At 39.3% G+C, this 24,040-nt stretch overlaps 1 protein-coding gene across 9 annotated transcripts in view; it reads right to left on the bottom strand.

Annotated features, from left to right (window-relative positions):
• CD44 (CD44 molecule (Indian blood group)) overlaps positions 1-24,040 on the bottom strand; it is an 86,648-nt gene that overhangs the window by 13,878 nt on the left and 48,730 nt on the right. Inside the window, exons 6-14 of one of the 9 annotated variants that reach the window (XM_029207268.1) lie at positions 17,611-17,739; positions 16,241-16,366; positions 13,960-14,073; positions 13,140-13,256; positions 10,270-10,398; positions 8,664-8,795; positions 5,583-5,684; positions 3,682-3,771; positions 2,614-2,811 (exon numbers count right to left, since the gene is read on the bottom strand). The exons of 1 other annotated variant lie outside the window; for it this stretch is intronic. In XM_029207268.1, the coding sequence (XP_029063101.1) occupies positions 2,614-2,811; positions 3,682-3,771; positions 5,583-5,684; positions 8,664-8,795; positions 10,270-10,398; positions 13,140-13,256; positions 13,960-14,073; positions 16,241-16,366; positions 17,611-17,739 (1,137 nt within the window). The remainder of the gene's footprint in view (positions 1-2,613; positions 2,812-3,681; positions 3,772-5,582; positions 5,685-8,663; positions 8,796-10,269; positions 10,399-13,139; positions 13,257-13,959; positions 14,074-16,240; positions 16,367-17,610; positions 17,740-24,040) is intronic. 7 more of the 9 variants (XM_029207259.1, XM_029207260.1, XM_029207263.1 and 4 more) reach the window with 7 other exon arrangements.

The raw sequence follows: 24,040 nt of genomic DNA, 5'->3' as shown, positions 1-24,040 counted from the left end.
AATGTGATCACTGGGAATGCATGTACTCTGTGGCTTAGGGCATGAGACATTTAAAGAGATTTCTCTGAGGCAGGAAATAGAAAAAGGTTTTGGTGTGCAATAAAGGATCTTGGCGTTGAATCATGTAAGGATTCAAAGAGAAAAGTTAACTGTTTATCTAGAGGAAAAGTCTGAAAATAAGTGAGAAAGAAATGGACAGATGGTAACTGACACGTGGCTAAGGTGCGCCTGGTTATTAGACTATGTTCCAAATAATATTCCCCAAAAACTAAATCTGTATTTTTAACACCAAGGGTTACTATAATCCCATCTTCTCAAACATCCATCACCAAAAGGTTTTAGATGAGGCAAGTTTATGAATTGCTAAAATCTGGATCCACAGGTCAAATCTTGGGTTCGGCATATGGCAACTCTCGATCTTCTCCCTCCTCCCCACACATTTTCCAAAACTCTAATGGAATCTTAAAGCAACAAAACACAGGACAATAGTTCATAAAATGGCTATGGTCACCCATTATGAAAGGTTCTTATAAGGAATACACAGTAATCTGATCTTCACCATGTCCTTGTTTAGACAAGGCAGACACAGGTGACCTGTAATCGATTATGTAATTGTACGGGGGAGATAGACTGCTTTGTTCCTCGGCTGATGGTTAGAAAAACTGAAAACAGCATTTGCTGAAATGCTGAACACCAATACCCCCAATACCACCACCACCATCACCATTATCACCACCACCATCACCACCACCACAATTCCAGATGTTTTCATTTTTAACATCAAGCAAAATGATGGAGAAAAAAAATGTATGGGAGGAAATGAGCCTTATCTGAGTGCTCTGGAAGAAAACAAAGGGTGATAGATCATTTAATACATGGAGAACCATGGAAAATCTGTCTATACCACCACAGAATGTAGAAGGAATCAGGGTATGTAAATATCAATTTTGTAGAAAGTATTTTATTTACTAACAAATAGACTATGTAATCCTTCAAGGCTACTGTAACTATTAAAATTGCCATTTAAAATTTAAATTCATTTGGGTGCATAAAGGGCTCTATTTTGCCAAAAGAAACCAGGCAGTGCTCTAAGATTCATTTCTCCAGAAGAACACTGACACTGCTGCTAGGAATTTTTAATAACTGAGGGCAGACCTATGCTGAATAAAGAACCAACGAATGTAAGGGCTTTTGTCTTGCCAATACTGTCGAGGTTAGTATATTTTTTTAATTTATTGTTTTGGCTGCATTGGGTCTTCATTGCTGTGCATGGGCTTTCTCTAGTTGTTGCAAGTGGGGACTACTCTTCATTGCGGTACGCGGGCTTCTCGTTGTGGCTTCTCTTGCTACGGAGCACGGGCTCTATGCATGTAGACTTCAGTAGTTGTGGCTCACCAGCTCTAGAGTGCAGGCTCAGTAGTTGTGGCGCACGGGCTTAGTTGCTCTGTGGCATGTGGGATCTTCCCGGACCAGGGCTCAAACCCGTGTCCCCTGCATTGGCAGGCAGATTCTTAACCACTGCGCCACCAGGGAAGCCCGAGGTTAGTATTTTTTAAAACTGTTTTCCTTGAAGCCCTGGGATGGGCAGCCCAAGCATGTGGGCTCTAGGATAGAGGCCAAGCACGTGGCATTCTCATTCTGGGTTTTCTGTCCCACATCAAGTAACAGTATCACAGCTGTTATCTGTTTTACATGTTGGGTTCTCGTAAGATTTATTATTCTTTTGAGAGGGAGGGGGATGGGAAAAGACATAGGCTACTATATATATATACACACACATGCTACCATATATATATATATATATATATTTTTTTTTTTTTTTAAATCATGAATATCTAATATCCCTTAATGGTTGAACGGTAAGAACATTTGAACAGTTGGCACCAGGAAGAGAGAGTTCAATTTTAGTTTCTTAGCCAGGGTATTTTGCAGTTTCCTTTTCTTCAATGTTAGTTTCTTAATGAAAACAGAGAAACAAAAGTGGAAGCAGGGAGGATTGCTAGTTCCATTCCATGTGTAACTTAATTGAATAAGTCACCTTCAGTCATCTCTTTGCCATCACAACAAGAGAAAGGGTGCCTAGTCATTAACAGTAGATTGAATCATATAGTTTTAAGTGTACAACGTAGTTAGAAGAGGTTATCCATAAGCCCTTCACCAAAAGTAAAATTCACCAATCCATCACCAATAAAAGAGAATTTCAGAGCAAAGATATTAGTATATGGAAATTATTCACAAGTTGGGTAAAACCTTACTACATAGGCAGCATATATTAGTTGAATCAAATGAAATTGATACTTGACTACTTTTACTTACAAAAATATCCACTTCATATGGTTCAACTAAATATATCCCAAGATCAGGAAGAAGACAAAGAAAGAAATTCTGCCATAACTACCAAGTCACAAAAAAATAGATGGAAATTTCACAGGCAAATGAAAACATGATCTAAAATAAATCTATGGCACTAGAATGATGATCTGTGTGAAAACCATTCCCATGTTACAAATCAGTCTAATCACAGCCTACACAGAAGACATCCCCTATAATATGAAAGGACGTGTTGTTTCTCCCTGTAGAGAAAGCAAACCAGATAACAAATGGCCAAATTACCTGATAAAGAAAGATCAACATTAGAAGTAGAATCTCCAACAATAGTAACTTCAGGGGACCCAGTCTTAGCAGGGGTCACTGGGATGAGGGTTCTGTATTCATTTGTGTCTGGAGAATAAGGAGTATAACCTTCCACTGAAGTAGTTGAGTCTTCAGGAAGATTTTCACCTCTTCTGCCACCTGTGCCATCATTCCTATCTGTGTGGAGGTGGAATCAATGGTAAACCCACATTTGTAAGACCACCACCAATTGTGCGCTTGTCTTCTGAACGTGAAATTGCTGCAAAGCTTTCCACTTGTTATTTGTGAACATGGAGCAAAAGACACTGTGGTTTGTTACACTATTGAACAGGATCAATATTTTGCAATCAGTACCACCTGGACATCATTCAACGGAAGAGATTTTGGTGATCCTAATATCTAGAAGAGACATTTGTTGCATCATCTACCTGGCTTATTAAAATAAGGTTTATGCCGCTAGAACTGTTACCTTGAAGTCAACTCAGGTACTAGATAATCTTGAGCTCTTACTCAATTGGACCCACCTTTGGTGAAGTGGAAGAAACAAGCTATTGAGCTGACAGGTAAAATTATGCTCCCTGCGATTGGAAGAGCAAATGCAAAGTTTCAAAGACGTTGAGGCTTTGATTATTCTTTCCTTTGCCAGAGGGCACTGCTTCTTGGTCACCAGTGCCGTGGATTTATGGTCCAGAGGATAAATGGCAAAATAATATTATTAATGCAAGGAAAATAGAGTGATATAATTCAGATCTTTCCACCAAATCATACATAAGTGATCTGTTATTTTTAAACAAAGCCACTAACTCTGGAGTTTAAGAAACCCAAACTTTAAGATTAAAAACATATAGTTTGCATTTAATATACAATGGCTTCTAAGAGATCTACAAAGCAGAAAACTCCAAGAACCATCGCCAGCCACAGCTTCTGACCAGGAGCAAGAGCACAACAGCCAACTGAGGCACCTCCACCAAAGACACTGCAAAAGCACCCATAGTTCATTGACTTGTTTGTCAATAGCCGAAGCCACCTGGGCTTTACAGTCCTTACTGCTAGATGTTGGAGTAGCAGTCACAGGATGGTCTTTGTCTTCTTCCAAGCCTCCACGTGATGTAGAGAAGCTCTGAGTATCACTCTGCTCTGTTTCAATGAGGGATGAATCCAGTATTAATTTGTAGTCATGAAACAAACCCTCTGTTATCTGCTGACAGGGAGGATCTAATAACAGTGGAGTCAGATGGATAGATGCATAGGAATACCAAGGTTTGTGCACGCCATTCTCCTGTGATTGATAGAAATGCGCAACAGAATTCTGCTTTGCCGCTAGTTGGCTTTGTTTTTCAGTACAATAAACAAGGTAAAATGCCAAGGTGAAATCTGGGCTAAAACTTTGCCCACCCTGGATCATCCTGGCCCAATTATAGCATTGCTTCCTGTCACTCAGGAAAATCAGAGAACCCAGAGACAAAGAAAAAGGAATGTTTGAATCCCGGTGTTCCTATCAACCATCAAGAGCACCTTAGCTGTGTGTCAAGAAGTGTGACTATAGGGAAAATAAACACGATCATAACAGGTAGTATACATGTAACCACAAAAGAGGAAGAAGCTCATCTAGAATAACTTGCTCAGGTAACTCAGATCAAATTTATACAAGGAAACACTTAAGTCTCTTCTAAAGAACATTAAATTAAGTTACCATTGTACTCACTTATTAGGTTTTTGATCTCATCTGTGGATGAGAATTCTCATCACTGCACTGAAATGCCGGGAAACGCTTGTCTGGGCAAACACAGGGTCCTCACTGATATATATCCATTTCAGGTTGAACCATTGCCCATATCTGAAATGGCTTTCATTGTTTTGAGTTAATTTCTTTTGTGTTCTTCTAAGAAAGGGACTGACCTCTGAGTTACAGGTGCAAGCACTCCATAAAGCACACCACTAAGCCATGTCCACCACCAAGTAAATATTACAACCAGGAGAGAGACAGTCACCAAATCGCAAACCCAACATCAGAACAAAAGTCAACAGGGACATAAAGTAGGAATATGAGACCCTCCATGGTCAAGGAGCATTTTCAGGCTTATCTGCATCTGCTGTGACGCTTAACACTGGCTTATTTACATTCTTGACAATTAACACGTCCTTGCTGATTTTTCCCTTTGCCTAAAAGGGCTCACATGAAAAGACTCTGCCCATTATGTGTAGCCAACAGTGAAATGAGGCCCTCTTAATTCTGGATTTCTTTCATATTCAGTCAAGAAATTATGAATGACTTTATGGTGATATCTAGGATAGCCCTATATCTGTGGTGGACATTAAGGCTACTAGAAGTTTAGCATTGTTTCTACCAGATGTTTAGCGATAGGAAGAGATATAGCAACTGTTCCTCTTTTGTTCCCGGGCCCTGCAACCCATGTCAATTGTCAACAACATATTTGCTCCTCCTCTGTGGGCTGATGTGACTTCCCTACTCTCTGTGATTATCTGGCCCCAAAACATGTTTTTACAACCACTGAAAAAAGGCTACCCCTCTTCTGCCTTGATTGAAAGATGGGAATCTAAAGGAGCTGGTCAGTTAAAGCATAGAGACACCACTGTCCTAGCTGTGGTCTTAAATTTCACTGACATAACTACTCAGAAAAGGAAAATCAAGTGGAATGGAGCCCCACATCCTTTTTTTTATGTTTCAACATAAAGTCATTGAATCTGGAAAGCACCACAAATGAAGGTATAATCAGATTTAAAGAACCATCAAGAAAATATAGAAAATGAAGACAGCTTTTATGTTCTGAGCTGAGCTGAGCCACGCAGCACTGAATGTGCTGTACCATCACCAAGCCCTGAATGTGCTGTCCCATCACCAAGCCCAAGCCCTGCATCGGGTCCGAGGAGAGCAAGAGCTGAAGCAGGAACACAGATCAACAGAGACCGAGTGTCATTATCCTTACGAGTTGTCACTGAAAGAGGTCCTGTCCTGTCCAAGTCTTCCACCAAACCTGTGTTTGGATCTGCAGAAGGCTGAAGCGTTGTACTATGGCTGGTGTCCACATCTGAAGGAATTAAATCAGCGTTATTGCTTGATTTCCTAACTACTATCTGAGGGTTGTTTATGGTCTAGAGACAAATTATTCTTATATTCAAACCTGTATAAGAGGAAAGAAAGCACATACTGATTCATGTCTCCAGAACTGAAACGGATTATCATCTCTCCAAAAGAGCATCCCAAGAAGTAACTGGTTTTCATTTAAAGGCTGAGGTGTATGAAAGCTACAATTTTTTTTTTTTTTTTTGCTGAATCTGGAAGAATGCTAGATGAGCACATGACGGGTCTCCCAAGCCTTGCAGGCAGATGGAAATATAACCCACGTGTGACTTGTCCCATTCTACACAAGTGATCTGACACATGCAGAAAAGACAAAGTGCACTGGTTCAGGCACCATTTTGTCATATCCCCTTGACGTGGCACAAAAGCTTTTGTTACAGCCCTTTCCCTCATTTGCTCCTCTTTCGCTTCACAAAGTGAACGTACAACTAAAACACAAAATCATCATCCCATACTATCTAGTTGGCGGCTACAGGAACATTTTAGGGCAAGGAATAAGAAGCAATGGATGTCAGTGAATCATTCTTCCTATAAACGCAAGTAGGAAATGTCTTTGGAATGTAACATGTACAATGTTGAGTGGTACAGAAATTTCACTGAAATATTTATAGAAGCTGTTTCTAATAACTATCACAAATCGATTTTGCTGAAATAAGTCCTGAGTGAAATAGAGGTCACACAAACCACAAACACCATCACTATTGCTGGCTCTTGGATTCAAAGACCACCCACACTGCTGCCTCTGGGGAGATTTAATGTGCTCCAGATGACTCCGGAGGGAAACAGTGGAATATTAGACACCCACGTCTACATTGCAGCCTTTACATATAAAAAGAAAAGAGTATCAAGATCTTTGTAGGACAAAACGTGGCTGACTCTATTATTTAATAATAATAATAGTAGTAGTAGTAGTAATAGTAACAGTAATTATTCAAAAGAGAGGAAAGGCTAACTAATCCAAATCAAAACCCCAAATGGATATTCTCCCAGAAGAAGTCCTGCCTGTTGATGGTCTCTAGACACTCTTGTTCATCTTTCCTTTAAGAGGTATCACACCATTCCATGGTTGAAGCCAATTGTAACATTCTTAACATCATCAGTTTGACGGAAACTCATTCTGTTCATCAGTATGGAGACGTAATATTGATTCTGAAGCTCTATTACTGGCTTGGTTTTCCACAATGGTTATCATCAGAGCCTCTAGCCACCATGTGCATAAAATGTGTAATGGGCCTGCAAGTGGCACTTCAGCCACACAACATAATGGCCCCAACCTCACCATTCACAGTCATCTTCCTTTGTGACATACGGATCCATTCACTCTGCCAAATTCATTCCTTGGCTTTCCTTCCTTTAAGCCTGTCCTTACATGTGTTTCTTTCCTAGAAAAACTTTCTCCAACTCCCTTTCTCTGACTAACCAGGGTTTTTTCCATTTTTCAAAAACCAGATCCAATCTACATCTCTCTGATGTTCTCCAGGGGGTCCTCTGAGTTTATTTTGTGTTTATTGCTAGCAATATTCATTTGACATCTATTACTTATTTTATTGTACTGTTAGATCTATTTTGAAGCTGACTGTTTTCTTTTCCTGGCTAACTTTTAAGTTCCTTAAGAGCATGGACCATGAATTAAGCGTACATTGTTTGTCTCCGTGAAGCATTGCACATAAAGTATTAATACTTTAGCTATTAAATACAATTCTATTAGCAGTATTTAAGACGATTGTACTTTAAGGGATACATGATCACTAATATTTGGGTACAACATAGTTAGGGTGTTCTGGAGAAATGAAACCATAGAAACTGTTGGATTGATTTTGGAGATAACTTTGTTTAACTCAATACCAAGAGACATTATCATTGCATACTGAGAACTCATTTCAGTAGTTTTGTGTCACGTATACCCTTGGGAGTTTGGACCCAAATAATATATTTAATGCTACGACTGAAAATTCATATCCCCATATTGGTTCTTTTGGTTGATCTCCCTTTTTGGAATGTTACATTTCTGTGATCAAGACATCTTGTTAAATTAAAAATAAATAAATAAAACTTGCATAATTCTATTCATGGATATAGTAAGGATTCTTCCCAAAGATAAAACATGGATTCTTCCACTTCATAAACACTGAGAAAAGTGGGGCACCACCTGCTACCAATTCTTTCAGATTCTCTCAGGAACGTTGTCATCTGGTTCTGATAAAGGAAAAATCCCTTTTAAATATAAAAATTTGTCAAATAAAATAACAATCTTCCATTCTTGCATAACTCCAGCTAGTATTTTCTTACTCTCTCTTGTTTAATTCTGTTTTTGAATTGCTTATAGGTAAATAAGAATGCTAATTAAGAAAACAAGGATTCCATCTTGTGTAAAAGTTGTCCATTCATTAAATTCATGAACATTTATTGATGGACAAGAGTGGTCTAAATCCTAAGTCACTGGGTATAGTATTTATTTCTAAGTGCGCAAGAGTAATTAATACCGTTTTCTGAGCCTTTTAGTTACTTGTGTGGAATGAGTACTCATCAGTGTTTGATCTCTAAGATTTCTCTACCAAAGACAAGTTTTATCTTTGGGTCTATAATGGAGACAGTCACTGAATCCATCACTTCACTCTTTTTAAAACCCTGCACTTAGAAGTAAATGGAAAAGAAATCTTGAAACTCCTCCTCTTCAGAGGAAATGACTTCCCCTCCCATCATTTTAGGACCAATCCTTCTTTAACCTTCCCGCCAAATTCTCCACTCTCACCTAGGATTTCAGATTCAGATGCATATCACTCTTACCAAGAAAACTAATTTTTGAAGAAACTTAAAAGTTCCTTAGGAAAGCAGACTGGTCTAAAGCCAAGGGCATATTTCTAGGAGAAGAGCCATTTGAGGGCTTTCAAAAACATAATATATAAAAAAGCTCGGAGATTATTACCCATCCTTCTTTCTGTTTGATGACCTCGTCCCATTGGATGTGAGACTGGGTCGAAGAAATAAGTCCAGGAACGGTCCTCTTGGCTCTGCACTGTCACTCTTTGATTTTGATGGCTGTCACGGGCTGAGGCTGCTGTGACAATGCAGTTCAAGCAATTGTCAAAAGTGTTAGTTGACATTTGGCCAGGGATACACTGATTTTTTAAAGACTTTATTTTCTATACAAGACAATGAAACCGTCTTCCGGATATAGAGGGCCAGGAAGTTGCAGAATGTTTTAGCAGGTATAGGTTCATTCATGCTCATTTTCCCTAGCAATCAGCATGTGAACTAGAGGTCGCAAAAGCATTAACGACTTCTCCAGTGGGTAGATGAGAAGTTATAGACATCAAGTGAAGATGGAGGAGAAATAGTTCTTTACCCACACCATGTTGCCACCATCCCCTAAGGGAGGAAGTGTAGAAGTCCAAACACATGATGTCATTCCTAGACAACCACGTCCCAGTGAAATGCACATTAGGCCAGTAGTGATTTAGAGAAGGAATCAGGTAACAGCTTCCCTTGAGATAAACATGAAAGTAAATGCCATTCATCTCAAAAGCATGAGTGGAATCTATTAGAAGCATCACCTTCTAACAATGAGATTTATGGCACAGTGGCATATAAGAATGCAGCATGTGCTTTGGCTTCACTCTGAGCCACTGAAGACGTATAGGTAGAAAAGATAACAGTAGCCCCTTAGCAACAACTACACCACATATCCAGTCACTGAATCCACTGCTCTGCCAGCTATGCATTCAGAAGCTGCCACATACCAGAAGAACATCATGCATTACATTCTATATTGCAAATAAAAACACAGGGATATTTCTCACTGATATTAAGTAACGATATGGAATTCACATTGTTTTGCAAGAATGCATCTTGCATGCATTTCAATATTTCTGTCACACAGACAAAAGAATCATGCACAGGACCTGGTAGAGCCAAGTTATCTGGCATCACTTAGAAATGTTGACAAGATTGGGTCTAATCTCCCCAGTCCCACAGTTCAAATATAGAGGAGAGGTGTTTTTTATAAATCTAAGAAGAAAACATTGTACATTCAAGGAGAAATCTCCAAATAAACATGACAAAGGGCCAAATGACACCAGACAGGTGTTTTTCTCAAAATGTCTGGCTCCATTTCTTTGACTACTGAGGTTCTGACCAAAAGCTTTCTAACAAGCCCACGGTTTCACAGAACTGTGTTGTAAAGCCTGGACCCATATCATAGAGCAGATTCCTTTACAAAAGCAAAGGGAGTATTTTATAAGATCAGAGTCCCTGCATCCTCTTACTAGGGGATGCCCAAAATTAGATCTGAAAGTGACGTACGTAAGGGCATATTCTCTGTGTCTCCTTATGTGCCTGTATCCATTTCTGTTCTGGTGATTTGTTACGCGCACTTAAGGGTTGGCTCTGTGTTGACTGAATGGTAAGTGATTAAGGAACTGTAACACCTTGTGACATTTCCTTCAAACTCTTCTTGTTCACTGTCTTCAATGCCCAGTACTTAACCCCAGAGGAAGTTTTCACCCAAGTCTGCCTGTGAAACCATCCATTACCAGTTGTCCCTGCTGTTGAATGAGAGTCTTCTTTTGGCATTTGGGGATATTCCCCAGGCCATCCATTCTCAAACCACTGCTCTTTCTGGGTAGCTGTTTCTTCCGTTGTACTAGTAGGGGGTGCCCGGGCTGTGAGAAGAATGTCAATTGTGAGCTGTTATTGTTCAATTAATTTCCTTACCAACACATATCTTTCTACCTTAAGAGCATATACATGTGGGAGAGAAGGTAGAAAAGGAAAGCAGGAAGGAGAGACACCACTGATACTCTTGAAAGGGATATTAGAAATCAAATGGCCGGATACTTTAGCTTTTCAGATGGGAAAACTGGGGCTCAAAGAAGCTTTGATTTGCTCAAAATCATATAGCCAGGTTGGTACAAAGTTAGGACCAGACCACGGTCTATGAATTCCAGTATTATTCTTATTTTACTAGAGTCTATGGCCTCATACATCTTGTCTGAGAGAACTGTTCGTTGAAAAAACTTAACCTGTCTTCAGTGATTTTGGAGGGAGGAGTATATTATATAACAGTCCATGACAAGATCAGCCTAGTAGGAAGCCTTCTCAAAAGGTGGTCACATGACTCATAATCACACACACTGGAAATACACCAGAAGTGCATTTGCCCAGCATGAAAGATGCTGGGAATGTGAGACGCTACCCCACTGACATGTTACAAAGTTATGTCTATGGAGCATCTAAAATTGCCAAAATGACTTTTTAAGAAAATTAATTCAGTGGAGAAAAACTTTTCTAGCCAGTGTTTGGCATTATATAAATAGTAGGAGTGTGTGACAGGCTTAAAATTTCAAACGCTCAGTGTTGTAATTGTCCAGTTTTAAAAAGGGCATAATGAATGAAATGAAATTGTAATGGGGTGCCTTTGGTAAAGATCAGAAAGCCACTGACATTTTCATCTGTAGCGACTAATACTAAAGTTTTAGTTCATCAAGTAAATGAGAGTGTTATAATACTGTATATCAACTATACCTCAATTAAAAAAAGAAAAAAAAATGAGAGTGTATAAACTTGCCAAGCTGAAGTATATTTTGCAACTTGTAAAACTGGTTTATTTCATTGTTTTAGAAATTAATATGCATGATTTGATAATTGCGAAGACATTTAAAAAATAAAACTTACTGTCCTTGTTTCACCCTTGCATTGGCCAAAACATCCCTGGGGTTAACTGGTTATCCAGAGGGAGGGAAAAAAAAACCCCAAATCTTAAGTTTTACCTCCCCCTGACTAAATCACTACCTCCTGACAAATAATAAAGTTAGAGAAAACACTGGGTGTAATTACAAAAAAAGAAAAATTAACCCAACACATAGACTGCATACTTAAAGTTTAAAAAAAAGAAAGGAAAAATAAAATGTGCACACACACACACACACACACACACTATTCTATACTACTTCTACCTCTCTCTTTATAAAACACAATGATCCTTTAAATATCCAGTAACCCCTTGTTGTCTTCAATATATGGGTTAGCAGAGTAACGGATTTCCATTGCAAACGACTCTCTTCTGGAAGTTGTAAATGTTCTTTCGATAACGCCCAGAACCACTTATGTTTTGCAAGTCCTGACAGAGGAGCTGCTGTAGCAGCTGTTACGTTCTGTTATGTCCTGTTCTGCAACTAGTAACCATGGCCCTCCCCCCCCACCTTTAGACAATAGGATCATTAATTCCAAGCCTCTTAGTTTTCCACTTTTTAAGTACTAACCGTCTTAAATAATTTCTAAAATACACTGCTAGGACCCGAAGGGACTGGTACAGAATCCCATTCTGAAGAGACTTCTGTTTCTTCTGTCCTTCCTCTATCAGAAGACTCTTTTGTGAACTCAGCCTATAATCCACATGCATATATCGAATCTGTTGGGGTCAATAATGAGATATAGGCCTGATGGGTGTATTCAGTCCAAGGCCCAGGAGGTAGTAACCTATTCAGTCCTAGCTGATGTCTGAAACTTTTCTTTTGTTGTCTGAAGACCTCCTCAAACCATGGATTCCCAAACTTCTTTGGCTTCTAAGTGATTGTTTCTTACATTTTTGCTTTAGGAGTATTCAAGGCTATGAGAATCATGGTTGAACCATAATTTCTAAAATGCTACAAGCTGTTATCCTAAATTAAAGCTTCTTTTATTCCAAACATCATAGGCATCTCTCTGAGAGATAGATAAAAAAAGAAGAGTATACACTTCTTACTTCTTTTTTTGTCCTATCCTCATAGGCCAGTAGTGAGACCTGAAATTGTTTTAGGAAACCTGAGATGTTTGCACATAAGTAAAAATAACAGCGTCAAAGCCTTCCCCAAGTTACCCTGGGCTTAAAAACAAAAAAAAGAACAGTCAAGGAATTCATATATAGACCATCTGAGCGATTGACTTTCTTCCAAAGAGTACAAGGGATGCCTTTCTACAATGCAGCGAGGAACAGAATGTGAAAAAGAAACTGAATTCATCAAAGATCTTTATAGAAAACAAGAATTCCAAAGATCCTTGCACTTGTCATGCTTTCTTTCCAGATCCCACTACTAAGCATCGAAAGAACACACTCTTCTTCATACATTTCCATAAAAACACACAAATTACCCAAATGGAACCTCTGGGAAACTTTAACACAAAAACTGTATGTCAGATCTTTTTAAACATTTTGGCCTTTTGGGCCACCTGACAAGTTAGTATTTTATTCCAATTTCTAAGAAACTGTGTGCAGATCTGGCAGCTTTTCATGCTCTGGGGAGAAAAGAAATTACTGTGTGGAAATAGAAGATGTAGCCAATGTCTGCAAAAAAGTCTTCCCCATTCTCTGGAGTGACTTCACTAACTCAACTAAACCAGAACTGATGACTGCCATCCTTCTTACTTGTGCTTGTAGGATGCTGGGTCTCCTCTTCATCATGATATCCACGGTGACTGAGAGAAGAGTGTGTTTCCTGGGTCCATTTTTCTCCATAAGCACTGGTGCTACTTCTGTCCACATCTGTCGTGATGATGGTTATATACACTGTGACTTTTTATCAACCAACTTTTGATTGTTCTGTTTTTTCATTAAAGTACATGCCATCTAATGGTCAATGCCTAAATAGTACCTCTGAGTATCTCCTCTTAATACTTGGGAGTGAATCCACTAATATCTCCCAAGAGAAAACCAACGGGCATGGACATTTCTTAATGATTACCTGTTATTGTACTACAACCACTTTATCAAGAGCAGCACCACAAACCATTTTAATGTATTCATTTTTATTTATTTATTTATTTATTTTTTGCGGTACGCGGGCCTCTCACTGTTGTGGCCTCTCCCGTTGTGGAGCACAGGCTCCGGACGCGCAGGCTCAGCGGCCATGGCTCACGGGCCCAGCCGCTCCGCGGCATGTGGGATCTTCCCAGACCGGAGCATGAACCCGTGTCCCCTGCATCGGTAGGCGGACTCTCAACCACTGCGCCACCGGGGAAGCCCCGTATTCATTTTTATAATGAAGCAACATAAAATGTCTTGTGCCCAGATGATATAATTGACAAATGACTCCTAAGCTGAACTGAGTATCCTCATGAAAGTTCACTAAGAATCTGTGATGAGATATTAACTGGATTTCCCACTGTGTCCCGATGATTGACCTCTGCAGCATCAAAGACTTTGAGGGAAAAAAAAAGTCTTTAATTAAGTATGTGTAACCCATTACCAGTCATCCTTGTGGTTGTCTGAAGTGATACTTCTGGATTCGAATGGCCTGGGCTCGGTTGCGTCCAATCCTCGTTCTGTTGTGGATGGTTAAAAACCCGTGGTGTGGTTGAAACTGTGATAATGATGATTGAAGTAATTAGGAGAATGTTATTTCTTGAGCCTTCACCACTTGTTCTGCATATGTCTCCCTTCTTTAGTCTATAGAGTAAGTCATCTATACCAGGCTGTATAGATGGTTGAGTGGAAATGAAGGGAAAGCAGAGAATGCCTTCAGCTTGCTTCAGCCATACTGTTAAGCATCTCAGTGTCCTTTGCATTCTGTCAGAGAACACGTAGGGGTCAGAACATGAGATCTTCTGGAGAAAGCAGCCAAAGAAGCTGCAGCAGGAGGAAGAACAGCTTTGAAAACACCAGCCCTACACCAAGGAGAACCAAAGACGTCAGCGCTTTGCCTGTCCATGCAGTCTCTAAGGACCCTCTGCAATGGAAAGCCCAAGGAATCTGTAACACTGCCAAGTGTGCTACATGTAGATCCTCAGGCTGAAGAGTAGATACCTGAAAAGTTATACCATGATGACCAGTTTACATTATTAGTTTTGGTGGGGAAAGAAACACCCTGCGCAGCCAGAGCTTTCTTATAGATGATTCTAACAAAGAATATCTACCTAGAACAGCCATGTGATTTAGCTGTACATTTCTGAATATTTATATTTATCAAACACCTACGGTATTCTCATCAAACACAAAGCATTTCATGAGCAAGCCATTCATAGCCAATGAAAGAAAACCAAGATGCACACATTCAGTAGAAAACACCATAGGTAACCAACCACCATCACAGCAGCTCCCCAAAGATAAAAAGGGGCATACATCCACCAGTGCCCTGATACTGTCACCCAAAATGATAGGGCTGGAAGAGGAGATGCACCTGACAGAAGAACCAGGACAAAATCAGAATCAATGTCTTTTGTGAAAGGTTATTTGCAAATACATCCTAATTCTTTCAAACTTTATTTTGATACCCAAATAATACAAAACTCTTTTCAGAACTATAATACTATCAGCTCTATTTCACAAGTTAATAAAATCAGGTTTAGAATCATTAACTACATTTTCAGTAAGCATGAAAAACTGGCAGTTATCATACCCCTATGGAAGAGAGAGGGCATCATGCTGGATTACGTGCACAGGTGCCAAGAAGAAAAGTGAGCTGAAATCGGAAAATATGCCACAGAGATGAAATAATATCAAGGGAAGTTTTCCCCTGGAGCTTGATGATACGATTCATTTTCAGGTTGATCTGTTTGGCTTGCCACTCAAGAGGGTTTAGTTTCTCAAGTGTCAAGACCACATCTTTCCTGATGCCCGACTTAGAAGATGTGGCCACATCCTGAACCCAGCAGACAGTATAATAGTAAAGCTCCAGTGTCTTGGGGTATTTGGTTTTCTTTTTGAAGTGACTAAAGAGAGTTTCTTTGTTAGGTCTCTGAGCTCTGCAGGGGTGTCCAACTAAGGAATACACGACTTGAAAGCTTAGATATAAAGCATATAGTTCATCTCGAGTATTTGTTGTATCGATGTCATATACTCAGATGCCTCAGGCCTAAGCTATGCTTTTGGACCCCTCCCTCCTGGGGTGCTGTCCTTTTGGGGATGAAACCCTCAGGTTCCAATTGGATGGACAGGACTTCTGTGACCTGAGAGAGCTCATGTAGCACCTCAAAGGCACATCTTCTCTAAAAAACAAGGCAGAGCTGTGATAGAGTCAGGTTCAGGATCTCATCTCGGTTCAGCAATATCGCAGATCATGACAGGTATGTATAGGAAACTCAGTCATTTGGCAGACTATTAGACCAACCTTTGAATTTTTTTAAAGGACCTTTCAGCTCAATTTCCATCTCTGTTCTCAAAAAGGTTTATAATTGTCACGAATTTGGATACTATTATGCAATGGTTTCACTATTTGTTTTTAATAATTGGCACTGTTTTGTTATCTAGCTCAGCTTTAACACATAAATAAACAAAACAGGAAGTACCTGAGGCATTAGAAATTTTATAAAAGATATTTTTTCCATTTCTCCTCCAAATATATTTTGGCTTCCATTAAAAAAAAATCAGTTTTTTCATTCATAATCTCATCAAGGTATAATTAACCTGGGATCATAGGCTTATGCTCAATTTTCATATTAACTATTTCCTAAGATCGACACTCTTGGGCATCACTCAGATTAATCGATAAGCCTGGCATAGATGGTTCTACAGGAATTGGTTATTCTTACTGGTGCTGGAGATAAAATCTTCATCATCATCAATGTCTGATCCAGAGTAACTGGGGTGTCTGTCACTTTCATCTTCATTTTCTTCAGTTGCCTCCCAGCCTGCTGAGATGATATTTGAATCCGTACCTGTTGTGGTGACTTGCATTAGTGGCTGAGCTGGATGCCGAGCAACCCGTTTGACAAAGGAAGAAAATCAGGCACAGAATGTATAAAAGGATGCCCGAGATCATAAGAAGAAAGTGAGAGATTTGACTTCTATACCCCAAATTCTTATATTCTGGTCTCTGAAGCTAATGTATAGATCCAAAAACAGCTGGCTATGATCTTTACAACTGAACACTCTTTTTAAGGAAGTTAAAAGAATAAATATGGACATAACCCCACCAAACAAGTAAAAGAAAAAGAAGGCCAATAAACACAGCCCCATGCTTTCAGATGCATTTATTATTAACCATATGCCATGAAAGCTAGGGTGTCAAGAATAGAACGAAAAGGTTTCACACGTGCCTATTTGTTTTATCAAGCCACCGTCAGTAAAACCTTGGAATCTAAACACGTCAGTCATTTCTAAAAATCCCTTAGTTGTATTCACTATTTGCTATTCACCCAGCTATGAGGTTTGATCTTCTCTAGCATTCGATTACTGTAGCTCTGAACGCAAATGAAAGCTATACTGCAGTTCCCATCAATACTTTAGCATGTAGCCAAAAAAAAAAAAACAAAATTAGTCAATTAACAGAGAAATTTTGCGGGGCATTTATTAGTCAACCAAAAGGGTTGACTAGAATGGACTGTAGCCAATATTTGGGAAAATTCTCACTTTTTCCCTTTTGGATGCAATCCTAGGAAAGGAGATGGAAAGCCTCCACCTCTTCGCAGTGGTTACTATAGATGTCTCTTTACTAGAAAGGGGTTTCCTATATTTTGAATGAGATTCATGCTATCTTTCAGAATGACCATTTATCTTTGCATCCTACGAGTATCTATCCCCAAAACAGTTCCATTGATGGAGATTTTTGTTAGCTCTCCCTATGCTATTTTATTTTCTCATAAAAGTCAAGAACTTTTTTATCACTTCAGTCATTTTAGAACATCTTTCAGAGTCAAAGTTTTGTTCTGTCATTGAGAAAGACCTAGCCCCCTTCTCCAGCTCCCATATTAGCCTCCTCCTGGGCTACATTAATTCTATAGAATAGAAAGAAGAAATCTGCTTATTAGTACTAAGAAGTCAAAGATATAGATCTCAGGGTCATGAAAAACATTTGTGAAACCAGCATGAACTTTAGACTTTGACAATATCCCCGAGGTTAATGAAAATTACTGAAGACTGCCAAGAAAACATAAGAAATGAGATAATAATAACTCGTTACCAGCCATTATTGTTGTGGTGTGAAGATGAATCCTGGATGCTGATGGCTGAAACCACCAAGAAAACCAATCCTGGGCTTCTTGCCTCTTGGTTGCTGTTTTGGAAGTTGTACCACTAGTGCTCATCAAAGCTGTTGTAACCATAATTGAATTGATTGTTGAAAGGTTAATTATCAGTGCCTAAGAAATAGCATTGTATGTGCTTTCATTCTTTTACCACTCAAGAGTCATCTATACATGATACAAATGGTGGAAAGAAAGAGAAAAAGCACAGAAGTTCCATTTCTTTCCAAGGCCCAAACCAGGGTTCATAGAATGTCAGAGATGGAAGGATCTTAAACAGCATCTGGTTCGTGCTCCTCAACTTGAAGATGAAAAAGCTGTGCTGGACAGACCTTGACTTGTCTGAAGTTAGGATGATTAAACAAGAGAGAAGTCTTGAGGAGAGCGTGAGAGCTGTCTTTGAATTTTGAAAGGCTATAACATAAACAAGGGATTAAAGTTTTGTTTGTGTTCCTAAAAGGTCAAACTAGGACCTGTGGTGAGAATTTCAGGAGATCAATATTCTTCCAGATGTTAGATTTGAAAAGGTAATAATCTGAACTCTCCAACAATGACAGTATTATACAGAAAGTATTATAACCCCCACCATCAGAAAGAGCACTTAGCAGGAAAATTGTGTCAAACGATTGTGTTAAACGACTGGAAATGTTGATGGAACGAGACTGTTTAAGATCCTCTCCACATCTGAGAGTCTCTGATGCTAAAGGATGATGAGTCCTCGCGCATCATCTTCTACACATTCTATCTTGGTCAACCAACATCATCCTCCAAGAATTTAGGGTATGACACTTCTGCCAGCAGTCCCACACACATAGCCCCAGCAACCCCTGATACGTGGAAGAAGGACACATGAGGTGGAAGCCTGAAAGAGATGCCATTCCACTTTAGTTGGCATCCAAATTCCCTAGCAGCCTTGCCCACGGTCGCTTTTATATCAACACTAGATTTTGCAAAGCAGAACAGAACATTTTGAGACCCAGTTTTTGAAAATAGGATAATCAATCAGGAAAGACAAACAAAGATGAAGTGACCCAATGATCTCACTAACAAGACCAGAAGCAAGAGTCTTGACTTGAAAACTTCCAAAGACTGCCATTTCTGCAACCATGATGTGCATCAGAAGAACAGTACAGAATAGTAGACAAAAAACTGAAAAAAGTTCAAGCAGAGAGACTGAAACCATCATTAAATCGCCAAGTACAAAAGTAAAGTGAATTAGATTTCTTTCTTCCAGTTATCAAGAAAGCCCAGAAGTGTCACAAGATGAAGTACTGACAAGACCTTTTCCTTCACAGTGTTTATACTATGAAGATGAACATTGTCAACATTTTAAAAATACCATTTTTTAAATTCTGCAGTCAGTCTCTCTCTCTCTCTCTCTCTCTCTCTCTCTCTCTCTCTCTCCAGCATTATCTTAATCAGTATGATATGCAATCATAACATAACATCAGTACTATTTTCCTCACAGGAGTATTTGTGAAAATAAAAAATACAGTTTATTCAATGTATTATAAACTAAGCAAATGTAAAGGACCATTTTTATAACTCTTTTCCTGCATAAAAAATGCTTAATTATTTTGAAATATGGCCATATCCTCCATCAACGAAAGTTAGTAAGTGAAGGTATGCTTATAATATCCCATTGTTATAGACTTTGAATCTTTTTTCCGCAAAAGCTCTCAAACTCTCAAAAACACTTTACAGTGATTTAGAATTAACAGTCATACATCCAGGGAGCTTTTTAGAGGCCTAGATTTTGATATAAAGCAACAGGTCACTTCCCACACTTTATAGTTGAGGTATCAGATGTCCAAACAATTGTTCAGGGCCTAGTACTTTCCATCTGTAAATCAGTATTTTCCTCTATTATTATTACTGGCTGTGATAATTAGATCAGTGGAAAGTAGGAGTATGCATTTTCTAATAGACTTCTTTCAAGAGGACATGTTCTGAATTAATCTCTTAATTGAAGCTCTGAAGGAAAAATAATTCTGATTCTACGTGCATGTTGCCAAAGGAAAACAAGTAGGACATTGGGCAGAATCCAGTCATGTCCCCAGATCTGTGGGCCTCTCTGTTAAATGAAACGGTACCAAGATCCTGTTCTAAGGATGGTGACAGAACATCAGTAGGGAACTTCAGCATGATAATGGTGTCCCTTCCATTAACACTGAAAGGCTTGGCATTTAGGACAACAGATAAGCAAAAGACGTAACAGTTTACCTGCCATTGCTGTTGTTGTCTGATCCTGAGTCTTAGGCTGTGAATTACCAAATGGGGGCCATATCCAATTATTTTGCTCCTGAGCTGCTGCATGGCTGTTTGAGGGCACCGTTGAAGTAACTGGATCAATTATGAAAATATCATTTTGTGAGGTCTTTCTAGAAAACCTTTACTCTCAGTCCTGTCTATATAAAATGTATGCATATACTATAGAGTGAAGATTAGAGAAGAGTGAGGCCTGATTTTATCTTTCCAGTCTCCTAAAGTCTCTTAGAATCTTAGGACAACATCAGAAATGCAAATTCTGTATGGATAACCACAGAGTGCTACCCATTCTTCAAACGGAGACCCCTGAATACAGGCTCAGAACAAACCCAAGTAGCAACTGAATAACCCGTGATGGAAAAGAGATTTTATAGCTACCTGATTGGGTGACCCAGCCATGAACTGGATCATTCATTTATTTTCGGAATATCTTTAGAGGTGCTTGCTTGTATCTTTTGGATCTGTCTATCATTTTACCCAGGAAGCTTGTGATGACAACTGGCATTTCAAAGTTCCACCCACACTCATTAATCTCAAGTCAAGCTTTATACTTGAGCAGGAACTTTGCAAAGGGTGTGTATTCAAAGTGTTGAAATCAGATAAAGCTTTGTCAAGTATCCATCTAACACTTTCTGTCACTTTTAATTCTAATTCAGAATGTGTTTCCAGAAAAGAAACACAACCGCCCAAGTTAGAGAAATTCTGGACTCTATGCAAATTAGAGAAAGGATAATCGGTGCTATTTTGCAATTTGAAATCTCGCACTTGACTCTCAAGCTAGACTTGAGTCGAGCATGTTTCCCTGTAGAAGAAGAATGGCAAAGATCATCAGGATAAACATCTAAACCAGGTGAGATTTTTAAAAACCAGTTTGAGTCATATGCGCCCTTGAAAATCTGATATAAGTTATTGCTTCTCTCCTCGAAAAACAGATCCTACACATACGTATTCTCAAAGTTTTGCATATTTTTGGTGGCTCTTAAATAGCTTATGGCCTATCATTGAACCTACTGGATGTCCATGAACTCCAGGTTAAAAGCTTTGACTCTATACACACCCAATGTCAACTACCTACACAACATGCTCTATGCTACAAAGGACACATTTACACAGAATAGACTAGAGAGATTGGGACCAATTTCACCACTGATGCCCCCAGATAAACCTGGGCATCCCCTTGGAAAATCTGCAGATTTTCCACTTTCCACCACTTTCTTACCTCAGTAACTTTATTAAAGATGCAGAACTCTGGACACCCTCACCCTATAGTACATCAGATAGAGACCAACAGGAAGCAAACATACAAAAGCAAGACAGAAATAGGCATTATTTCTGTCTTCCTAAAAAGAGGTGTATGAGATTTGGGGAAAAGGAAAAAAGCTACTGCCAAGACAGCAGAGTTTTCAATTTTCCCCACCCAAGTAAATCATGCCAGACCAAAAAATAATAATAATGATAAAAATTTTAAATATATATATATACACACACATATATATTTTTCTTTTACACCCAGAAGACAAGGAACTAAAGAGTTCCAAGGCAGGAGTCTGCTTCCTGAATTAGTTTAAGTTTTTGGATTCCAAAGAATTCCTGATCACCAATAGAAAAAAGGCTTATGACATGCCTCCAGGAAAGCACTTCCAAAAACAACATTTATAATAGAGAGCCTGCTGGAAGTCAAAACCTACCCAGATGGTCGTTCTCACTGGCTCTCCCTATTGCCACCCACTAAGGACACTTAAGGATGGAATCAGCCACACAAGCCAAAGATACTCTTCTCTGTGCTCAGCCAGCCCTCCTCTTGACTTCTGCCCTCCTGTACGCATTAGAGGGGATTTGCAATCACTCCCTCCTGGTAAGTCCCAACTCTGAGTCCAACACTCATGAGGTTTTGCGATTCTCCTCACTGGGCTTAGAAACTATGGTCTATTCATGAACCAGCGCTACCTTGTTTGAGTACACCATATGCTATGTTCAAGTTTCTACCTGATTCTTTTCTTTGACACCTTTCTTCCCATGAGCTGATTTATTTGGCACTGCCGTAATGGGTTCTATAGCACTTCCATGACTCTCAGGTTGGCTCTGGACTCACTCTGCTGGGCATACAAGTCTCTCTCTTCCTAAACTACTGAAACTTAACTAAGTGCTCTGGAAAGAGGAAAACACCATTCTTTTCTCAACCCAAATCCTGAACTATTTGTATTTAAGTAAACATACTTTTAACTAAATCATTTCCTTGATTTCTGAACAGTATATAGGCTCCATGAAGGTAGGTCCAACTCTGAGTCCCTGGTAACTAGAGCAATGTCTTGCACAGAGAAGACCTCAAATACCAGTTGAATGAATGACTAGGTTACTAACCCTTACTTCTCCTCAATATTACTTTCTAAGGGTGTTTACCAATAGGTCCCAGGCATTAGAATAGCTTGGTACGTAGTAGGTCTTCAAAATATGTTTGCTGATTAAGGCAGGAGAGGCGCGGTCCTTTAAAAGATGTGCTATGAATGTTTATAAAATGTCCTCATTGCATTTTTTAAAGGACATGTGAAATACTATTTCTCTATAGGCTGTCAGCAGCTTGAATGTTAATTTCATCTGGTTCCCACAAGATGTCTTCTGTCACTATTTTCTTCTTTGGCGGGAAACGGGACTTTAGGATAGACCCGATCTGCTTCCTGCTGAGACCATTAGTTGTTGCGTTTGCCAACATCTGACAAAATTGCATGTCCTGATGATAAACCCCTTCAATGTGGCTACTTTATGAAGGCAGGGAACTCAAATAATCTGGGAAATCATGGGAAGTTTGAAAATATGTGCTTTTTGAAATGTTTCAAAGAATATGAGGAGAATGATCACAACCCAACTCTATTTGTATCACCCTTCTCAGCAAGATGCTAACAGAAATTTAAGACACTGTTGAGAAAGTAACCTTACATTAAAACCTAAGTGTCCATCGACAGATGAATGGATAAAAAAGATGTGGCACCTATATACAATGGAATATTAGCCAGCCATAAAAAGAAACGAAATTGAGTTAGTTGTAGAGAGGTGGATGGACCTAGAGACTGTCATACAGAGTGAAGTAAGTCAGAAAGAGAAAAACAAATACCGTATGCTAACACATATATATGGAATCTAAAAAAAAAAAAAAAAAAAAAAATGGTTCTGAAGAACCTAGGGGCAGGACAGGAATAAAGACGCAGACATAGAGAATGGACTTGAGGACACGGGGAGGGGGAAGGGTAAGCTGAGACGAAATGAGAGAGTGGCATGGACATATATACACTACCAAAGGTAAAACAGATAGCTAGTGGGAAGCAGCCGCATAGCACAGGGAGATCAGCTCGGTGCTTTGTGACCACCTAGAGGGGTGGGATAGGGAGGGTGGGAGGGAGACGCAAGAGGGAGGGGATATGGGGATATATGTATATGTATAGCTGATTCACTTTGTTGTAAAGCAGAAACTAACCCACCATTGTAAAGCAATTATACTCCAATAAAGATGTTAAAAAAAAAAAAAAATCCTAGTGCTCTGGTGATTTCCCTGGCTTCTGGGTGATGAGGAATAGAAAAGGGCCCTGTCTGGAGCATTTGCAAACTAGTAAATTTCTGCCACACTCTTTGAAGACCCGAGTTCCACCCCTCAAGAGCCGTAGCCAGGAAAAGAGAAAATCCACACCATAGTAGGAAAGCTGCTGAAGAAGCAGCTGCCCTATTTGAGCGTGAATAATCCTCCACAGAAGGGACGCAGCCCATCTGGGAAACAAACAAACCATAGGGGAAAAGCAAAGAAGGAAGCAGAGAAGGAGACAAGGGGAAAATGTAAACACCTTCCAATGAAAGTGAAGCCCCGGGGCCAAAAACCCAAAGAAATCTAACGCAGTGTTTACATATTTGCACTCTAGCTGTCCCAAAGTAATGATACCCACATAACCAAGCAAGAATTAAGAAACTTCCCCTACCAGCTGGGATAGCAAACTTTTAAGCAGATTACTTTGATCAGATAACTCCTTCAGGTATGCTTCCTTAGACCAAAAACAAAGGAATTGCTTAGCAAATCATGGGTAGTGAATATGACTAATTATTACTCAATTAATAATG

The sequence above is a fragment of the Monodon monoceros genome, unplaced genomic scaffold (assembly GCF_005190385.1).
Source record: "Monodon monoceros isolate NGI ecotype Baffin Bay Population unplaced genomic scaffold, NGI_Narwhal_1 Super_Scaffold_7, whole genome shotgun sequence".
NCBI classification, from domain to species: Eukaryota; Metazoa; Chordata; class Mammalia; order Artiodactyla; family Monodontidae; genus Monodon; species Monodon monoceros.
Note: the sequence above shows the minus strand (reverse complement) of the source record. Positions and strands in the feature narration are given on the sequence as shown.